We start from the raw sequence: 22,300 nt of genomic DNA, 5'->3' as shown, positions 1-22,300 counted from the left end.
TTTGAAAGCTTCAGCTGAAGGCAAGCCATAAATCTATCCCCTCTGTTCTGGGCATAGCTCCCTTTAACAATGCAAGATTTCTCTATTACTCGATAACCAAGAAGAAGAAGAAACCAAATCCTTAATCTTTAAAATGATGATACTGCCCTGTAGTTTCAATGGAGTTACACACAGGAATGAATATGGATCACTATTATTAAAATCTCCCCCTCCATTTCCACCTACCAACTGAACCTTTCTGCTTACTACAGCATTTCTTGAGAAGCATGACACAGATTCATCAGAGTCCATTTGTCAAGACATGCTCATATATTTGTAACACACACCTCCATTGCTGGAGTAGTTTCCAACATATGCAGAATTGGGGATGGGGTGAATGTCTGAAGGCAGGAAAGATACACAAGCTTTGGAAAGACATCTCTCCCAATGGTGGGAAAGCCTTGCCAAAAATAGAAGGGAAAATTCCAAGGAAAACTTTAGTAAAGATGAGCTGCTCCCCAAAGCCTTTTGCTGACTTGCATGTTATAGTGCGGAAGTCACAGGAACATTTCCAGACACACCCTTCTGAAATAATACGAAATGTAAAAACTACTTTTTCCTCCCTACCTCTTGATAAAGATCACTAAGGTCTTCATGATGTGCCTGCTTGGAGCATCCTGGGAACTCTCTAACACAACAGGAATCAGGAGGCCAGTCCATTTCTGTCATTTCCAGCCAATCTGTAAAATATACCACTCCACAGCACTTAAACTGCAAAGGAAAGATTAGCCAGGATTAGTGATTGCAGTGTGCTGCTCCTTGGTCATAAAAGCTAAAAACTGGACAAACTTTTAAAAATGTATATATGGAGACATTCATGGGCTTTTTTTTTTTTAGATTTTTTTTTCTAGCAGTTCCTGTACAAAGCCTCATTTTATGGATGCCCCTGTTGTGCTTGTATATAATCCAAACCAAAAATCAGCCAATCAGATTGACCTGTGGTCTGTCCTTTCCTTCCTCACCAATCCCCTAGTTCAGTGGTTTTCAGACTTTGTTTCATTTGCAGACACCTAGAAAATTTTGAATGGAGGGTGCAGTCCTCTTTGGATATTTTGCCGAGGTATCTGTGGATCATAGGTTGCAAACCACTGTTTTATGGTGACAACCACCTTTTTATGGACCATTTGTTGAAAACCACTGCACTACTTGGTGCTTAACAGGAATAATCCTGGCCTGTAGTGCTACTGTTCTTATAATGCAGGTGAGCCAGAAGAGGCATTAATAAGAGGAGGCACTAGTAGAATAGGGAATCCCTGCAACACTAGATTAGGTTAGGAGCAAATGGGGAAGGTGGTAGGAATTGCAGAGGAAGAGATGTGTCCAAGTAGAGAAAGGGGCAAAAATGAGGGAAAGGAAAGAAAGAGTAAAAAGTGAAAACATTAAAAAGTACTAAGAAAAATACTGAAACGGAAAAGGAAAATAGAAGGAAGGAAACCTGGGGAGGAGTATCACAGGAGAATAAAATCTGTATTAGAATCATAACAGTAGGAACTCTGACCACATGATGGGCCATAATAGATCATAAAAATCACAGTAACATGCTTATAACCAAGTGATGGGATTTCATTTTCTAAGCTGCACTAACAACAAAGAGAGCTGATATAGTGGCTGCAAATTTTTACTTGGTGTAATCCTTTGTCCATTGCCTGGGCACCAACCCACAGCTTCCCTCTCACCATACTTTGGCACAGCTCCCAACCATCTCATCTCTTTTCCATTCATTTTAAAATCTACCTCTCCTCAGAGACCCAATAACTCAATTCTTACTTGGCTTTAACCTGCATTTGCATTCAGGCCTAAGGCTTAATGAATTCTTGGGGAGTTTTTCCTTACTGAAGACTTCAAGCTCTGGCCCCTTGTTCTCTGCTGTGGGCTCCCCCCCCCCCCTTTGTTTTCACTTGTGTTATTGTTCTTCCCCAGTTCTCTCCCTTTCTAGTCCCAATTTCAACCTTTCTGGTTATTAGAACAGCAATTTGCTGTTAAACATAACAAGTTAGGAAAAAACAAATTTCATATCTCTCCCAAAAGTTATAAAACACGGAAAACAAACCTCACAGCTAATAAAAAAAACCTGACCCTTTATAAACTAAGAAGTTTGTGCTGCAACTTCATAAAAATGGGTTTATACACCAGTATTCATTCATAAGTATGATACTCAAACATTTCATATTTGAGATGAGAGAAGACCAAAATAATTAGCATAGATACTGCTTTTTAAAGCTATTTAGGTGCTTAACTTCCATTGGTTTCCTTTCTTTTAAAATCTGGCCCATAAATCTCAAAAAAAAAAAATCCATAAATTAGCGTGGCACTGTGCTGAAATAGTTTATCCAATTAATCTCAAACTTCCCAAAAATCATTTCCTCTGGATATGGAATAAACATGAGAAATTTCTATTATAAATGCCCCACTGCCCGGCCAGGCAGTTGTTCTTTGGCAGGGAAGTCGATTTTTTATTTATGTAAAAATCATCCTTTTTGAAGGAAAAGTCATGTAAGACTTACAGGGTCATTGTTGTGACACATAATAACCAATACATAAAGATTTTTTTACATCTAGCCAACACATAGATTTAAACCAAAATATTATAAAGCAGTGTGCATGGAAATCAGGAATTGTTTATATTAGTGCAGGTAGCTAATAGACAAATTCTCACAATCTATCTAAACATGAAGAACTACTGTGTTTCTAGGAGAATTTGAATAGCTTTAGCAGAAAATATTGTAAACTCTTCTAACCTTTTATTCTTACTTTCACGTTCTAACACAAATATAGACTAATCAAGTGTAGGCAGGAAATGTTTAAATAAACAGGAAATCTGTAACAATGATAGATTTCAGCATTTTAACAAAGGCAACAATGACAAGCATTTAAAGAGTTCTTTTCCTGAATGTGAACATGTATCTGGAGCTAATTAATATTTACATTGTGCACATCCCTGTTTCTGTGACAAAATAGTTCTTTCTTTGAAAAGTTATGCATTTCAGAAGGCTATAGGATGTTCAACCATTTTTTTCCTGGTGACGGGATGTAAAACTGTCCACTATAATGAAACTGCAACCCAAGACACAGTATTGGCAACTGCTTGGAAACAGCTTTTTTGTATTGTTTTCCAGCCAATATGACAACTTAAATATAGCAAATCCATAGAAGAGATGTGATAAATGAGAGCATGATAGAACAGATGACAATAATACTAAAATACCACACAGGACATTCAATTTATTTTACTTTAGTGAGTTAATATTTAATTCATCATACTTGTATTCTTCACTGGGATAAAAATAAAGGCTTGGGTATTTCCTCTTTGACAGAGGAGAAGTTCCTTGAAGGTATTTATTTAAATTCAGGAACATTCTTATTTTGTATTATTAGTGGCTTGTACTTGTAGTAAAGTTTTAACACATGCTGACACGGAGGGTATGTCTACACTACAAAGTTAGTTCAAACTAACGGATGTTAGTTCGAACTAACTTTCATAGGCGCTACACTAGCGCTCCGTTAGTTCGAATTTAATTCGAACTAACAGAGCGCTTAGTTCGAACTAGGTAATCCTCATTCCACGAGGATTAAGCCTAGTTCGAACTAGCTAGTTCGAATTAAGGGGTGTGTAGACCCTTAATTCGAACTAGTGGGAGGCTAGCCCTCCCCAGGTTTCCCTGGTGGCCACTCTGGCCAACACCAGGGAAACTCGTCTGCCCCCCTCCCGGCCCCGGACCCCTTAAAGGGGCACGGGCTGGCTACAGTGCCCGTGCCAGGTGCAAGCCTGCCAGCACCCAGCCAGCAGACCCTGCACCTGGCACGGATCGAGCCAGCCACGGATGCCCCCAGCCCTCCCCCTCTTCCCAGGACCAGGCTGGTGGCTCCCGGGAGCTTGCCCGGGACCGCAAGAGGCGGGCACCCGCCTGGGCTAGTGCAGACATCGAGGACCTCGTCTACGATCTCCGCACTAGGCACAGGAAAGTGGCCGTCTAGGGCAGGAGAGCTGCCAGCCTGGTCACCCAGGAGCAGGTGTGCAAGAGAATCAAGGTGGTCCACTGAGACCCCCGACCCTGAGCCCTGAGCTTACAATGGCCATCCTGGGTCAGACCAAAGGTCCATCTAGCCCAGTAGCCTGTCTGCCAACAGCGGCCAACCCTAAGGACCCTGGAGGGGATGGACCGAAGACAGTGACCAAGCCATTTGTCTCGTGCCATCCCTCTCCAGCCTTCCACAAACCTTGGGCAGGGACACCACTCCTACCCCCTGGCTAATACCACTCCATGGACCCAACCTCCATAACTTGATCTCACTTCCCTTTAAACTCTGTTCCAGTTCTAGCCTTCACAGCCTCCTGCAGCAAGGAGTTCCACAGGCTGACTCTTTGCTTTGTGAAGAAGAACTTTCTGTTATTAGTTTGAAGCCTGCTACCCATTCCTTTCCTTTGGTGTCCTCTAGTCCTTCTTTATGGGAACTAATGAAGAACTTTTCTGTATGCACCCTCTCCACCCAACTCCTGCTTTTAGAGACCTCTATCCTGTCCCCCCTCCGTCTCCTCTTTTCTAAGCTGAAAAGTCCCAGTCTCTTTAGCCTCTCTTCATATGGGACCTGTTCCCAACCCCTGATCATTTTAGTTGCCCTCCCCTCTCCCAGCCTCTCTCTTCCCCTATCCCACCTCCTTTTCCCAGTCTCCCCCAGTTTTGTTCAATAAAGACAGATTCCATTTTGGAAGACACGTTATCTTTATTTTGTACATCAAGAAGAGGGGCTAGGGAAGGGTAAGTGGAAGGAGGTGAGGGAGGAATGGGGCATGAGCCCCCGATGGGAAGGACTGGGCTGGCTCTGTGGGCTTCTGGGGGTGGAAGCTCTCCTGCAGACTCCCAATTGCCCCCTCTCCTCAGATGGCAGCCTGCGGCAAGTGCAGCTGGGCTGATGGCCGAGTGCTGTGATGTGCCCAGTGTGGGTAGTCCGGGCACTCCAAGCCAGGACTGCTTTGCAAGCGGGGCACCCCTGAGAACTGTCTGTCCGGGGTGGGGGTCGGGACCCTTTAAGAACAGCCCTCGGCTAGCCTGAGACAGCATCTCCACGCTCTAAGTCCTCCTCTGATGCCCTGCTGGCACTGCTTCCGGCCATCCTTAACCCCGCTTCAGGGTCCACTTAATGTGGACGCGCTAGTTCGAATTAGCAAAACGCTAATTAGAACTAGTTTTTAGTTCTAGATGTGTTAGTTCGAATTAGCTTAGTTCGAATAAACTAATTCGAACTAAGTTAGTTCGAATTAGCGCTGTAGTGTAGACATACCCTGATTTTTAATTAAGCCTCAAATATTGCATCCACAATTAAAGGAGGCTGCAATTAATCTTTTTTCGACACCTATCTGACCTGCAGATGCAATTGGCTTGTGAGGTTTATAAATCAACGGTACTGCATTCACAATTCTAGAGGTGGTTTTTTTTATATTGCGAGTGAGTGGTTTTTATCATTTTTTTCATTTGTGGACCTCTAAAAATGTTCACATGAAATGCAGATCCCCATCTGAAATTTCACACAGAATGCAGAAGTCTGTGGACTCCAGGGATCTGTAGAACACAGGCTGAAAATCACTGTTTGATAGTAGACTTTTCATGGATCCCTTAGATATAGTCTGCAGTCACCAGAGGTCTGCAGATTACAGGGTGAAAACCAGTTAGGGCACATCTAGACTACAAGCCTCTTTCAAAAGAGCGCATCTAGATAGAAGCCAGTACTTTTGAAAAAGTGAGCTGCTTTTTCGAAAGAGAGCACCTAGGCAGTCTGGATGTTCTCTTTCAAAAAGTGATAGAAATGTAGCCGTGTTAGTCTGGTGTAGCTGAAAGAAAAAACAGGACTATGTAGCACTTTAAAGACTAACAAGATGGTTTATTAGGTGATGAGCTTTCATGAGCCAGACCCACTTCCTCAGATCAAATAGTGGAAGAAAATTGTCACAACCATATACACCAAAGGATACAATTAAAAAATGAACACATATGAAAAGGACAAATCAAATTTCAGAACAGAAGAGGGATGGGGGTGGGAAGGTAAATGTCTGTGAGCTAATGATATTAGAGGTGATAATTGGGGAAGCTATCTTTGTAATGGGTAAGATAATTGATGTCTTTGTTTAAGTTTAGGTGTAAAGTGTCGAATTTAAGCATGAATGACAGTTCAGAGGATTCTCTTTCAAGTGTAGTCTTAAAAGGTCTTTGAAGCAGGATGCAGGTAATCAAGTCGTTGAGACAATGTCCTTTCTGGTTGAAATGACAAGAAACTGTTTTTTCTTTGTGATCCTGTCTAATATCTGTTTTGTGGGCATTGATTCTTTGGCGAAGTGTCTGAGACGTTTGTCCAATGTACATAGCAGAAGGACACTTTTGGCACATGATGGCATAAATTATATTTCTGGATGAGCAGGAATATGTGTTCTCAAGAGAATCCTCTGAACTGTCATTCATGCTTAAATTCGACACTTTACACCTAAGCTTAAACAAAGACATCAATTATCTTACCCATTACAAAGATAGCTTCCCCAATTATCACCTCTAATATCATTAGCTCACAGACATTTACCTTCCCCCCCCATCTCTCTTCTGTTCTGAAATCTGATTTGTCCTTTTCATATGTGTTCATTTTTTTAATTATATTCTTTGGTATATATAGTTGTGACAATTTTCTTCCACTATTTGATCTGAGGAAGTGGGTCTGGCCCACGAAAGCTCATCACCTAATAAACCATCTTGTTAGTCTTTAAAGTGCTACATAGTCCTGTTTTTTCTTTCAAAAAAGCACAGTTTGTGTTCAATAACGCCTTTTTTCAAAAGAGCACTTTCGAAAAAGGTGTTATTCCTCATAAAAGGAGGTTTTCCATGATCGAAAAAACTGCCGCGTTCTTTCAATTTACTTTCTAAAGAACGCAGCAGCAGTCTAGGCACAGAGGAAGTTTTTTCAAAAAAAGGCAATTTTTTTTTCGAAAGAACCCTGTAATCTAGACACACCCTTATAAACCTTTGTCACTCAATTTCATTAAATTGGCATATAAAACTAATACAATTGTTATATAGAACTAATGCAGGTATATCACATCCTTGGAATTATATATAATGTAACTTACAAAAAAAAGGGTGGTGAAATTATAAAAATATACAAATGCTGTTTATTTGTCGAGAACTTATAAGAATGAGAACTTATATGCCAATAGTTCTCAAGGACAGCACTAAAATATAAGTCCTCAGCTTGCATATAAAAAAAAAAGTCTCATCTTTTTATTTCTAATTAAACCTTTTCCCAAACATGTAAGTAACACTTTGTGCATATGCAGCCTTATATTTCATGAACAGACTGTCTTCTTACCTCCCTCTGAAAAAAATTCCAAGCATGGGTAAGCCACTGGTATCTAGGTACGCCATAGTTGGTCATTCTGGCTTTTAAAGTGACCATATCTGACCATTGTACTGGGATCTGAAAAGAAGACACAAAGTGTTTTAAATAACTGGAGAGACTGAATTCCTAATAAATCAATCAACTTGTACTCATAGAACCAATGCTTTCACCGATCCTGAGGTTCTAAAAATAAGTTACTTTGGATTTGCCGTCTCAGTAAAAAAAAGGAAAATAAATATCTTAATTTAAAATGAACACAGCTTTATTTGTATTAATAAAAATGTTGAGAAAAATATTGTTTTGTCATTTGCTTGTTAATAGATAGAATAGCAATAGAGGATCTACATATCAGTAAAATAGAAATAATATGTTAGAACGTTTCCAAGCGTTGTGTAAATTCAATTAAATGATTATCGACTTGTATCTCACAAAAGTCTAGTGCAGTCAGTGGAGCCCAATGAAATCAACAGGCAAGATTTAAAACAAACATAAGGAAGTAATTCTTCACACAATGCACAGACAACTTGTGAAACTCAATGCTGCTAAAGCCAAACATATAATCGGGTACAAAAGTGAGTTAGACTTATCATCCATGAATTTACCTAGCAAAGACTCATAGGGTGCATCTTCACAGCAGGGCTTAACTTGTCAATTGCATAACTTATTTTGAAATAGCTTGTTTCTAAATTGGGAGTGTTTCGACAGCACTTATTTAGAAATAGAGCACTCTTCCTCCAACTTCCCTTACTCCTTGTATAATGAGGGTTACAGGAGTCAGAGTAAGAAGGCCTTGTCGAGCTTGACAATATTTCAACATTATTTCAAAATAACTGCCTGCTATGTAGACGCAGACTAAGTTATTTCAAAATAATGCTAATTATTTCAAAAAAAATGTGGTGTGTAGATGTACCCTTAGTCAAGATGGTCTAAATCTCTGACGGCCAAAAATTGGGACTGGACAACAGGCAATGAATCACTCAGTAAATTACCCTATTCTATTAGTTCCCTTTGAATTATCTAGCACCATTGTAGAAGACAGGATACTAGGCTAGATGGAGTATTGATTTCACACAATATGGCCACTTTAATGTTCTTATTCCATTGACTTTAAAGACTGAATCAAGTCCATAAGGTAGAAGTTTGAGTGCATTTCACTTCAAGACCATTAACTTTATACATGATAAACGTCTCAGAGGGGGAGCCATGTTAGTGTGTTACGGAAGTAGCCATTGTTCAGAAAGCCTTTTTTTCCATTTTTTTGGAAATGCTTTATTTTCAAACAGTTATTGGGAAAGCACGTTTTTAAAAAAAAACTAAAAAATGGAATATTATAATTGCACGTCTTGCTTTCTCTTCTATTTCACACCCAGACACTCGGGGTGTGTCTAGACTACAGGCCTCCGTCGATATATATATCTTCACATATTATTTTACAAAATCAAATGTCTCAGAAATACAACAATGCCTTTGATATACTGAGGATTCTATTAGCTGTTATTTTGTTGTTGTTCTCAGAGGCTATGATTTCAAGAGGTTTGCAAATGTCAATATTAAAAATACATCCCAGTAGCAGTGTGCTAAAACAGCTACTTACAAAAGCAGGAATGTCCCAGGGACACAGCTCATACTTCAAACATTTATGCTGGTCACTAGAATAAATAATTCACTTTTGCACTCAACACAGTTTTCTTTGGATAATACTTAATACAACTGCAGCTCAGATCACCCTTAATAGACTTTTTTTTTTAAGGGTCGTAAGCGACTAGTTGAATAGTCGACTGCATGATAAGCCTACTCAACTACTCACTTCCTCCCACCCCTTGCTGTCTCTGTATCAGTCTGTCATCCAGTCCCAATTTTTGGTCGTCAGAGATTTAGACCATCTTGACTAAGGGTACATCTACACAGCAACATTATTTTGTATCAAAGGCAGCAAAGGGGAAGGAGGAGGAGCCAGTGCTGAAGCCAGCTTCCCCTACCACTGTCTCTACAGTGAGGGGGAGTGCAGGCAGAGGTGCAGCGGTCTGGGACCTGGCCCCTCTGCTTTTAAAATGTAGTAAAAGCCGACTGGCTCATACTACATTTTAAAGGCAGAGCCACAGCAGGGAACCCTGGCTCTTACTATTACTCAGCAGTCCCAGCTTGTGCCATGTCCCCTGCTGCAACTCTGCCTTTTAAATATAGCATTAGCTCCCACTCCCTCCTTGCTGCCTCTGATACAGAGGTGGGGGGGAAGCCCCTTATCAACTAATCATGTACTCAATACAAATTGTATTGAGTACATGATTAGTTGATAATTACTCACTTCTTAACATCTTTACTTATTTTTACTATCTTATTTTAGTTGAATGTAGTCCAAGGTTATGCACACAATACAAGTCCTCTAACTTTTTTGATGACAATGACAAGCAGATACAAATTAATGCAAAAGTGTTTGACAGGAGGAAATTAAAAAGTAAAACAAAATCAACTTATAAGGCAGTTATTAATGAACTAAGAAGGGATTTTAGAATCTATACCTTTGTCACTTGACATTCCAGAGATCAAACTAAGCATTTGAACATATATATATTAACTAATATCCCTTATAACCAAATCATTTAGTAGTACATATTACCATCTGTTCATGAAAATCTTTTGCCTGGCTTCATTCCTTGAGACACCCTTCAGAGATGATGTAGGTAAACTAAGTGTATGGTTTGATTTCTGAGCATGAACGTTCTCTATGGTCCTCCTGTCTGCTGTTTAGTTTTTACTTGCATTAATATGTTACTATTTTTCTAATGAGTATCAAGCTTTGACTGAGGTTCAAGTACACTGAGAACCTGTTCTGGCTTTTTAATCTTGTGAATGGAAGAAATTAGTCATACAGCACTTTATACAGGGACCCTCATGGCAGACATTTGAGCCCTGTTCAGCACATATTGGAATAGTATAGAGGCTGTGCTTGACACCTTTTAACAGTAGCACACACAGCCCTATATTAATTCTAACTAATTTTCTAAAACTCATCAAAGGCTCCTATGATTTCATTATAAACTGAAGTCCATGTGGTAGGCAGGGCTCCCCAGGAAGTTCTAGGGAGTCTCTGAACCTAGTGTGAAAGCTGAAGGGCCTGGATACTCTGCATTCTTTGCATGGGCCAGCCACTGGTAGTGACCTATAGGTACTGTAGAACCATTCTGAAGAACTTTCTGGGTTCTGAAGTGCTGTACTTCACTGGACTTAAGTCTCAGAGCTTGACAGTTAGTAGCAGGACTTGGGAGCAGAGGGCCTAGAAGACTGGTGTTCCTAGCCAATCCCAGTACGAGTAACAACAGAATGATGATAAATGGAGGTCCTCTTCCATATTGGCAATCCCTCCCAAATTTCTGTTATCTGCAAATTTTAGTAGCCTCGTACTCACTTTTTCTGTCAAGGTCAGTAATAAAAATGTTGAATACAACTGGTTCAAAGACATCTCTCCAGCCTGATACTTCACCTTTCTGTAAGACATGCTGTAGTTTCCCCTTTAACCATTTCCAACATTCAACATTCAGATTATATATTTATTTCTATTTATTCATATGCTAACCATCTACATTACAGAATTTCCCTGGCAGCTGTGGAAGATCTTGGAGTGGGGAAATCTTTCGATTCATTCTGGCCTGGTCAGGGCAGGGGACAAGGCACATTGTCAAAATTCCCTACAAGCTGATAGATCTCATTTTTATTTTTTAAGTCACTGATGCCATAAGATAGGTTAGAGTGAGGTCTAGCTCCAGGCAATGCTAATTTCTGCTAATGTCTCTCAGTGTTATGTGTCCCACTAGTAGAATATCTACCTGGAGGGATAGAAATGTAGCCGTGTTAGTCTGGGGTAGTTGAAGCAAAATGCAGGACAATGTAGCACTTTGAGGGATGAAGTCACAATGGACCAAGGTGCCTAAAACCCCAATCCATCATGGGGGATTGCCCATTTAAGGAATCCTGAAAGATGGATGGTTTTGGCTGGGGGGAAGTGTGTAGCTTGTGAACTTGAAGAATGCTCCCTTTCAATACCTCCTACAGGCAGCTTCTACTGGTAAGGCTCCTATTGAGCCTTGAATGTTAGTTATAACTGTTGCCCCCGACAGATCCCCTGAAGAGAGTGGGCTGTGCCCAGGGGATGAGTCACACCTATCATCTCCTTTCCCAATTTAAAAATGTACCATACCAATGCAACTTGACATTTATGCAAAGTGATATCTTTAAATGTGTTATATTAGGAGCATAACACCACTCTGGAATCTGTATAGCAAGGGAATGAGTTCTGATACAAAATGCTGCCACATAATTTCAGAGTGCAGATCTGCCAGAAATTCCTTTCGTCCCAGTATTGTACAAATACCAAATGAGCTCCCTCCCTTTTTACTGCAGCATAAATGCTACATACTGGCTGCTGTTGAAAAGACCGATGTCATGGGCATATCTTGGCAGCCTGAAAGAAATATTTGTCACTCTGCTCATAAATAGGTACCAAACTCAAAATAAAAAGATATAGGAGCAAGTAGGATAAATGTGTTAGTTTGTTTTCTGTTCAGTACTAGAAATTTTCCTTCATAATAGATACAAGTCTTCAGTTTGAAAATTAAAGGCTTGTATAGTTATAAATACTAGTTGGAGATAAAACCTCCTTAGCAGTTTACGGAAATCTGATTTATAGCTGAGACATGTTTCATGTAAAACACTTGCATTTATAGTTTAAATACTAATGACACTGGCAAGCAGTAAGTCATTTATGGAATGAATACACCATTTAAAATATAGCACAGCAAGATTTGGCCAAAGTGAAAGAGTCTTGAATGACACACATACCCCAAAAGCCCCTCAAAACAGAACCCAAACCTGCAATACTTACGGAGTAAAAACTCCCACTTGACTTCAGCGGGAACTTGCCTAAGTATTAAATTAAATAGGACCTAAGGGTAATTTTCTCCTCAAAAGGAAGAAAAATTCAGAGTGGATCTTTTTAGAAAGAACTATTTCCCCAGAATTTCCCATGTTAACACACATCAAAAACCTGAAGTTAATACTAGACTGACAGAAAGCCATAACTAACAAAGATGCACATGACAGCAGTTAAAAAGTAGTTAGCTAATGAAAAACTTTTGTTTTCTTCTATTTAATAATGTAGCCTCCTTTTCTGACTCACCGTAATTTCCTGCTCATAGGTCCAAACTCCACAGGCCAATTCAACACAGAATATCACAAGCAAACTTCCAAAATACTGTAGAACACAGAAACATCTTAGTTATATTGTTACACTGAAGTTACCATTGTGAAAAAACTATTAAGTATTTTAAAAACATTTCAAACACCATTAATTTTTCATACAACGAAGACAGTAAAAACCAAAACATTAAGGCATGAAGATTAAACCCTGAAGTTTACCTTTGGCTTATAAACATGTTTATATAATGTGACATGATGAAATAAATGTGGTTTATTTCTAACTTACTTAATATGAAATATGTTGAGCGTTGTTATGATGATATGAATTAATTTCCAAGTTATCTCATGGAACTGAGTTGTTATGACATTTTACACACAAACAGTTCCAAAGAGGCTATTTCCCTTCCCCCCTCCCCAAACACACTCCCCAAAATTCAGCATTTTCCACTGTTCCTTATTTATAACAACTACAGGAGCTGAAACCAACTAATGCTAATAATATGAACACAACAGATGCTGCAAACATTTTGAAGACTTTTCCCAAACAGGAAATTCTATAGTTAATAAAATATTTAAGAGAAACTGTGTGCAATATCAAATAAACCAGTTTGAACTTGTGGGATGCATTAGCATAGAAGGAAAAACTCATGTAATTGCTGTAATTCCAGAAGTTAGTTCAGTTTGTTTTTATTTGAAATATACCTTTCATCCAACCTTGTGTGGTACCACCCTCTTTCATATAGATGACCTGAATCCCTTCCTGTCCTAAACAGAGCATAGGCTCCATTTCCAAACGCACACTTTGCTAGGAGTTGGCTAGTTAGTTGTCAAAAACAATTAACACAAGAGAAACCTTCCACTACATTTCCCCCCAGAGCTTGAGTGTTCTTAAGACTTCCTTCCCTTTCTACCCTCCTAGCTCCCTGTCTAGATCTCTGTCTCTCAAGGGCCATTCTCACCTGCCTGTTTTCAAGGGCAGAGTTAAAAATTCATTGCTTTGTGACACAATGATGTAGAAAACCATGCCCACATCACACCAATTCCTCCTCCTCTTTCCATTAGGTCTACTCATTCTATTTCCTTCTCAGAAGGATAGTGATCTGATATAAGGGTTGTCTACATGCAGAGCTGTTCTTAATTAATGGTTCCTGATTAACTCCATCTCTGGACACCCTTACAGAAAATAAGGAGTGGAAGGGACCACCTGGGTCATCGAGTCCCAACCCCTGCTAACACAGGCAACTTTGTTATATAATTTGTTTGTAAATCACCATGCTCCATCTTAAAACTATTTTTTTCTTTTATCCCTACCATTCTGGAACTATTGCAAGGCTGTTCCAGAATCTCATTCTTCTAATTTCCAACCTAAATTTATTCATACCTTTTTGTTGTTCTTTACACTGTAACTTAAATTGCTCTTCTCCCTCCCTTCTGTTTACCCCCCAATGTATTTATAGAGAGAAATCCTATCCCTTCTTAGCCTTCATTTTCCTAGGCTAAACATGCCAAGCTTTTTCCAGAATAAGAATGCTTTGACTATCCACTTTGAAAGCAGGTTAAACTAAACAGAAACATGACACACTCCTGTTCTGGCATAAGTGAGTCTGCACCTAGTGTTTATCAGCAACAACAATGTAGCGGAGCTCTAAAAAACAGAATAAAAATACCACGGAATTAATAAGACATATGCCAAATGCCACCACACCATCATCTCACTTTTCTTATGTCCCAATCCCTGCTTGTTTTCATATCTGATCTGCTTGGATTGTAAACACACTTTGCAGGGAACCATTTCTCCTTACCTTCTCTGCACAGTGTTAAAAACTTCAGCTGAGAGACATGTTCTCTCGTGTGCAGACATAAAGCCAAGGAAATAAATAAAATTTAAAAAGATGAGACGTTCATACAGTGTATAGTTGGTTATCAAGTTGTCTCACAACTAGTAGGAAAGTAGGGGAAGAAAAGTGGGTGCTCAAACAGGGGTGTTGGATTTTACACTCGTGATCATGATTTAGGAGAGGTGTTGGAGAGGATTTGCAACCTACATGCCAAAATTCCAGTAAATAAAGTATCAGAAGCCAGAAGCTAGAACTGATACATTGGGATCAAGATTAACTGCAGGCACTCCACGTTTTTCAGAATCAATTCTTTTGACTCTCTCTTAAGAAGTCCATCCTCAAAGTGAGAGAAAAGGAGACATAGGCAGACTCAATTCAAAAAAACTACCGGTACTACAATCATTATTGCAATGATGTTAAAGAATATGTATAACCACAGATCTGCTTCAATTTTTTTCCACCTGTTTTGGGGAAATCTTATAAACCTCCCTGCATTCAACTTTGAGCTCTGAAACAAAAAATTCTTACAAAAGTTGTGTAAAAAACTCAACAATTATTTCAATTTATTTCCCCTAATCTTCATTTTCCAAGCCACATAGATCATAGCTGGCTGTAATTCCTACTCCTCCACTCCCAGATAAATTCCCAGTAGAGTGTGAATTTCAAAATAAATACAGCTTCTCACAACAGCAAACTCTTGCTTTTGTCAGTTATACAAATTCGGTTTCCACAGCAAAGGTTTAATTAATTCTTCCCTCCTATTGTGGGTTGAGTGGCTGGGTTCTGGGGGAAAAAACCCTCTTATTCCCCTGATGGAAAAGATCATGCTCTCTCTGCCACTCTCAAACCTTCGTGACAATTGCTTGCATATAGCATTACCACAATTCTAGTTCTGGCATTGTTCTCTATAATATTTGATTCCTTTCAAGGTTTTTCCTGCTATTCTGCAAAGAATGTCCTCTATATCGATAATCAATAATGTAAAAAATCCTATACGCAAAAAATCAGAAGCCTCTGAACTAGCAGATCTTCAAAACTCTGACACCTCTCTATGTGGTTGATAAATAGTTTTCTATTAGAGCTGTGTGAAATTGTCATAAAGTTCAAATGATTCATAAACTTGAATATGACCCAAAAGTTGTATTTATAAGGTTTCCGTCATCAGGCTGGGAAAATAAGCTCTCTTTCCCAGAGAGAGGCGCAGAATTACTAAAATTCTAGAAGAAAGTATTTTGTTTAAGGTAATATGCCATTAAGACAGAGATACAATGTATGCTGCTGTGCCATGTATCTGAGTGCCTAAACCTCAGCCCCCACATACAGCCCCATGTAAACGCTAACAAGCAGAAGTACTTTGGTTTTCTGTTATTCTTGTCCTGAGCTGTTAATGCATACAGGCCATAAGCAGATGCAGCAGCTAAGCAGAGAAGTTGCCTCTGAACAGAAGGCAGCCCTTACAATACCTGGACCCAGCACATGCAGCTGAGCAATCTGTGCAGCAATGGATGTGTGCATTCCTCCTATGCACCCAAAATACACAACTGCAGTGAAAGGGGTCTGTGGAGCTTTAAAGAAATCCCACCTTTCCTCTGCAGCCCTGGGAAGGGAAAGAACTGACGACTCTAAGAGTTTTGAAGATCCCTCTTTCTACTCTATTTCAGTGCACAAAACAAGTCTGGGTGAGGGGAAGAAATAAAAAAGAGCACTGCATCTGAGGGGACAGTCATGATTGGGAGCTCTAGGCTATCGGAGAAGGGGAGAGATACAAAGAGAGAAGATGTTAGGAAATATCTTCTGGATGCAGTGAAGCAACAGAAATTTCCTGCACTACCCTGCTGAGAATAAGCCCCAAGGTGGGGGTGTCTCCTGCAGATTTAAAAATCAGCATAGCACACTCTTACACACTTTCTAAACCCAAGATTGTGGGGAGGAAGGTGTGCCAGGGAAGAGGTCATAGCACAATGCACTACATCTATCCCAAGTGTTTAGAAGACCATACTTAGCTGGTGCAAGTATGCCCTCAAGCTAAACCCCTACATTTGCCCAAGGCCAAAGCACGGAATTAAAGAGCATTAAGCAAAAACTCAGCTCAGCTGAGAAACTGTCTGGTATAATATATAAGGCCAGACAAAATATGGACTGAAGATATGACAATGAAGTTTGCTTATAGAGGAGAAAAAGGGAATAAATAATAGACAAAGAAAAAATAAGCAAAGCATGAAAGGAGGTAATGCACGTACTTTGTTTGTGCTAATTCAGATGTCCTACATTTTGTTTTTATGCTGTAAGGCTAGCGGAGTATCCAGGAGATTAGGAATCAGTGTAAATATCTCAAACTTTCACTGTGCACACATAGTGACCATTGAAATTAATTGAAAACTATTGCTAGGAAGTACCTCGCAATATAAAATCATTCTCCCACTGCTTTTGGTCCCACAGAGATAGCATTTTTTTCATGCTGTAATTGAGCACAAAAGCAGAAGAGGATATAAAGTACTGATACAAATAAGAAACAATAAAAATGTTTTATTCAGAAGAGGCATTCTAGAAAATATCCTTTATATTTCTACAGATTTCTACATGTCTTGGACATTCTCCATGATGCTTGTGTAACTCTTCTGCAGGGTAGGCCTGGCAGTAACCAGGACTGGGTTCAATATCTTGGGGTCCATCTCACACAGAACTGGCTCAAGCCTTCACCCAGTAATCTGGGAAATTCACACATCCCTGGGTGCCTCTGAGAGGCAATGCTTCCCCACTCACAAGCACTAAGTCTGAGTGTAGGAAAGAAACATTTAATGAAAGAGAGAGAGAAGTCATATGGCATTAACTTGGGGGAAACACCACAAACAGAGTTCATAACCCAAACATGAGCTAAGCCCCTCTCCCCCCAGCTAAGAATCACCTGAAGTCCAAAGAGTCCGACACCACAAAAGTCTCTGTCCCTGGTCTGTGCCACCCAGAGTCCCAAAGTTCACCCACAGGGTTTCACCTCCCAACCTGGGTAGATATGGGGGTACGGGGATAGATGAGGGCCCCTTATGACACTCCCCCACGCTTCACCAGCTGTCTCGTCCCAAGATCTCACCAAACTGAGCGATTGGGCAACAAAATGGCAAATGAAATGTAATGTGGATAAATGTAAAGTAATGCACATCGGGAAAAATAACCCCAACTATACGTATAGTATGATGGGGGCTAATTTGGCTACGACAAATCAGAAAAGAGATCTTGGAGTTATCATGGATAGTTCTCTGAAAACTTCCACACAGTGTGCAGTGGCGGTCAAAAAGGCAAATAGGATGCCAGGAATTATTAAGAAAGGGATAGAAAATAAGACACAGAATATCTTACTGCCCCTGTATAAAACTATGGTACGCCCACATCTTGAATACTGTGTACACATGTGGTCTCCTCACTTCAAAAAAGATATTTTGGCCTTGGAAAGGGTTCAGAAAAGGGCAACTAAAATGATTAGGGGTTTGGAACAGGTCCCATATGAAGAGAGGTTAAAGTGACTGGGACTTTTCAGTTTAGAAAAGAGGAGACTGAGGGGGATATGATAGAGGTATATAAAATCATGAGTCATGTGGAGAGGGCCGATAAAGAAAAGTTATTTATTAGTTCCCATAATAGAAGAACTAGAGGACACCAAATGAAATTAATGGGTAGCATGTTTAAAACTAATAAAAGAAAGTTCTTTTTCACACAGCGTGTAGTCAACCTGTGGAACTCCTTGCCAGAGGAGGCTCTGAAGGCTAGGACTATAACAGAGTTTAAAGAGAAGCTAGATAATTTCATGGAGGTTAGGTCCATAAAAGGCTATTAGCCAGGGGATAGAAATGGTGTCCCTGGCTTCTGTTTGTCAGAGGTTGGAGAAGGATGGCAGGAGACAAATCGCTTGATCATTGTCTTCGGTCCACCCTCTCTGGGGCACCTGGTGCTGGCCATTGTCGGCAGACAGGCTACTGGGCTAGATGGACCTTTGGTCTGACCCAGTACGGCCGTTCTTATGTCCCACGCCACTGGACGCTCCACTGGTTGCCTGCCGCCGCTCCTTGCCTGCTGCCGCTGCTGGTCACCACTCCTCACCTGCCACCGCTCCACGCCACACCGCTGGTCGCCGCTCCACACCTGCCGTCGCTGGGCACCACGCCACACCGCGCTGCTGGTCGCCGCTCCTACCGGCCATGTTACGTCACCAACCAGTGATTCCCACCAGCCACTCTGCTGGTCGCCACCACTTCACTGGCTGCAATGGGTCTGGCTCTCAGCCAAACCAGCGATTTCAGCTCTCAGTGATTTCAACTCTTTAGCCACCAGCTGGACTGGCAAATGAATCCAGCTTTCACTGGACTAGCAAAAGAAAGGACTCCTCAGGGAGTCTGCTTTAGGTCTGTCCTTATAACAAAGAAGGAAAGGGGCAGGTTGGGCCAGTCTTATAGCTCATACCTGGCAGTTGTGAAGCAGGCTGACTCAAGCCCTTTAATCCTTCCCCCCGCTCAGTTCACTCAACTCTGGAAAGGGGGAGGCTTGTTCCTCCGAGACCTCTTACCAGCTGTATGATGGTGTCTCTCCTGCAAGCACTGGTGGCATGTTTTACAGTTCCCACATTTAGGGGTAGCATGATTAGTGACCCCCACAACAGTCCCAAATTATTTACAATTCTCCACATTCAATTCCAACACTGACCTTACATCAGCCCTGGCTGAATGGGATTTACATAGCCACACCTCCATATTCTCTCCTGAGCTGTATTTACATATCAACAGTTAACAGCTAATTACCTTGCAGAGCTAAACAATTGTAGTGGGCACACCTACCCCTCCTTTTAGCTGGCTGATAGCAAGCAGCAATTCAGCCCCTGCTTATACTTGTAGGCTGTGTCTAGACTGGCCAGTTTTTCTGGAAAATCAGCCGCTTTTCCAGAAAAACTTGCCAGCTGTCTACGCTGGCTGCTTAAATTTCCTCAAAAGCACTGACTTCCTACTGTAAGAAATCAGTGCTTCTTGCGGAAATACTATTCTGCTCCCGTTCAGGCAAAAGTCCCTTTTGCGCAAAGCTTTTGTACAAAAGGGCCAGTGTAGACAGCTCGGATTTGTTTTCCGCAAAAAAGCCCCGATCGCGAAAATGGCAATTGGGGCCTTTTTACGGAAAAGCGCATCTAGAGTGGCACGGACACTTTTCCGCAAAAAGTGCTTTTGCGGAAAAGCGTCCATGCCAATCTAGACGCTCTGTTCCGAAAATGCTTTTAACGGAAAACTTTTCTGTTAAAAGCATTTACGGAAAATCATGCCAATCTAGACGCAGCCGTAATGAACAGCATCTTAAATACCAGGACTTTTGTTTATTCTCTTCATGCAACAGGTAACAACATCAGTGAATAAATTCCTCTCTTCTTTTCTGAAATATGGCTGATAGGACTGAGGAGAGGAGTGGAGAGAAATACTTCATTTTATTTAAAAAACCCAAACCCACACACAATTGAATAAGTATTTGTTGAACTGCTGCAGATTTTCCTTATTTTGAACCATGTCCTACAATCATTTTCATGAATATAATATATTTGAAAGATATTTCTATTACAATTTTAGGATCTAATATCAATTGGTGAATAAAAATCTAAAGAGAGTTTAAAGGGAAGTTCAATATGTTAGTATCCCTCAGGAAAAAGAGCCTGAACCATGTAAAGAGCTTCTCAAATCCTTTTCTTCCAGAGTTGTCATCCCCCATTACAGACACTGAACAAGACAGCATCAGGCTGAAGTCTGAGGATCCCTTACCCCACAAAGCAAGAAGATGGGGTAGTGCCAGGTTGGGCTAGAATGAGAACATCATCCCAAAGTGTCTGCCATTATTAAGGGTATGTATTTATTGTAGAGTTAGCCTGTGTGTTTGGCACCTGGTTCTGTGCAGTGGGGTTATCCTAACCTGGGTGTTAGAAATCACACTGCTCACGAGGGATGTAAAATCTACAGATATTAAAAATGGTTAATGTAACTGTTAAAAATCTTAGCGGTTACACTCACTGCGGTCTCTGCAGTGTAAAACTTTTACTGCAAAGCCAACAGTACAGCTGGTTTCCCAGGATTGGGGCTAGCACATAATCTTAATAGAATCCATTCAGCTGATGCTTATCAGTTAATTGTTTAAACAATTACACTCTTATATCCCTAGTAAAATCCTGTTTAATTAGTAAACTGATTAACATTAGGTTTAACCAGTTAACCAATTAAATGGGGGCAGGCAGGGGGTTAACCATAACTGGTAGGCATCGCCTGATAAAGGGCGATGCTTACTGGTTAGCTGGTTAACCATTCACATTCTTACTGCTCACATGGTTTCCTTCTCGCTGTTGCTAAAGTCTAGTGTTGCTATATCCCATGGTTCTTTCTGCTGCAATAAACTGAGCCAATCTATGATTATTTCCCAATGAATCATGGGGCATTTGTGAAAAGGGCTTGTAGAACTACCAGCACTCTAGTGACATATCTTATGCAAAGTGGGCATATTTCCAGCCTAAAGGATGTGTCTAGACTACATGGCTCCGTCGATGGAGCCATGTAAAGTAGTTTATTTGACATAGTCAATGAAGCGGGGATTTAAACAATCCCCACTTCATTAAAATAAAAACGCTCACCGTGCTGTGCCGACAATCAGCTGATCCAGCACAGCGTGGCAGTCTAGACGCGGCGCGGTTGACCAGGGAAGTCTTTGTCAACTGCTCCTGTAAGCCTCCGTCGACGGAGCCATGTAGTCTAGACATACCCCAACTGAAAACAGAACCTGTGTTTCTAGATTGTACCTCCAGCTTGACAGGTTGAATGCACCTCCCAACTTGAGTGATAGCCTTTTGTATGTGGAAGAGGAGGCATTAATGAAAATAGTTGTGTGTAAGTGTCAAGGCTAATTTTATGGTGAAAACACACCCTTATAGGGCTGTCTAAATCATACCAGGAGCCACAGAACAGCTCAAGACAAAATGGGCACATTCAGATGGCTTCAATTCATCTGCCTTCCCACTTTAGGTCTGTGCCTGTTGCAGGTCCAAGTCAGAATCTTACCTCATTTCCAATCTTAACCCCCTGCCTTCTAAAACAAAATCACCAGGCTTGTAATCTGCCCCCCTGCACAAATGATCAGTGTATCCCATCACATAAAATGATGAGAACAAGAATGTGGTCCATTGGCAAACTGTAAGAAAGCTGGAAAACTATCTAGATTCCTAGAAGTAATAGGGAATTGATGGAATAATGGGTGATTGAAGAGGGAATGTGCTAATGAATGGAGTCAGCTGTCACTGGGTGTTGAAGAGAGTAAAGAACAGGTGGTATCTTGAAAAAGCTTTCCAATTTTGGATAATAGGTGACTTTTTATTTGAGGAATAAGTATGTTTGTTAGTTACTCACACTTCATTTTAACATTTCATTTAATAAAATATGTTTCCTTTATAAAAAAAATTCCCGAGTGGTTTTCTTTCCCAATAAAAGAGACAGGCCAGATTTTCTAACCTCAGAAAAATCACAACCCTAACACTAAGATGGCTGAAGAAGCTAATCAGCATATCTGATCTCCCCAGATATGCTTGTTTACAGCAGATTTTTGGGCAATATGTTCCACATATAAAGCAATGACAGGAAGGCACAGAGAAAGAAGGGCAAGAACTGAGAGGAGATTCCAAGGGTAAGCAGCTGCAGAATGAAACCTTAAGGAAAACTCTCAAAGACTGGCGTACATGGTATGTGAAAGAGATGCCAACACATTCTAAAAGGTTGTGTGTAGTATTTCCCAATGGCTAGCAGCCTGAAAGCATCAGCCTCATTCTGCAAGCCATCCAGACATCTGTCTGCACC

The 22,300-nt window shown here is 40.6% G+C and overlaps 1 protein-coding gene across 5 annotated transcripts in view; it reads right to left on the bottom strand.

Moving 5' to 3' along the window:
* Positions 1-22,300, bottom strand: part of TSPAN12 (tetraspanin 12) — a 127,970-nt gene that overhangs the window by 67,606 nt on the left and 38,064 nt on the right. For 4 of the 5 annotated variants that reach the window (XR_016349831.1, XM_075929020.2, XM_075929039.2 and 1 more), the window contains 3 exons: positions 12,590-12,664; positions 7,387-7,494; positions 607-750 (listed from right to left, as the gene is read on the bottom strand). Coding sequence is in view for 4 of the 5 variants with exons in the window: in XM_075929020.2 (XP_075785135.1) it covers positions 607-750; positions 7,387-7,494; positions 12,590-12,664 (327 nt within the window). In the remaining variant the exon portion in view is untranslated. The remainder of the gene's footprint in view (positions 1-606; positions 751-7,386; positions 7,495-12,589; positions 12,665-22,300) is intronic. The other variant, XM_075929028.2, reaches the window with a different exon arrangement.

Source organism: Pelodiscus sinensis, chromosome 1 (genome assembly GCF_052426305.1).
Source record: "Pelodiscus sinensis isolate ZL-2025 chromosome 1, ASM5242630v1, whole genome shotgun sequence".
Lineage (NCBI taxonomy): Eukaryota > Metazoa > Chordata > Testudines > Trionychidae > Pelodiscus > Pelodiscus sinensis.
Note: the sequence above shows the minus strand (reverse complement) of the source record. Positions and strands in the feature narration are given on the sequence as shown.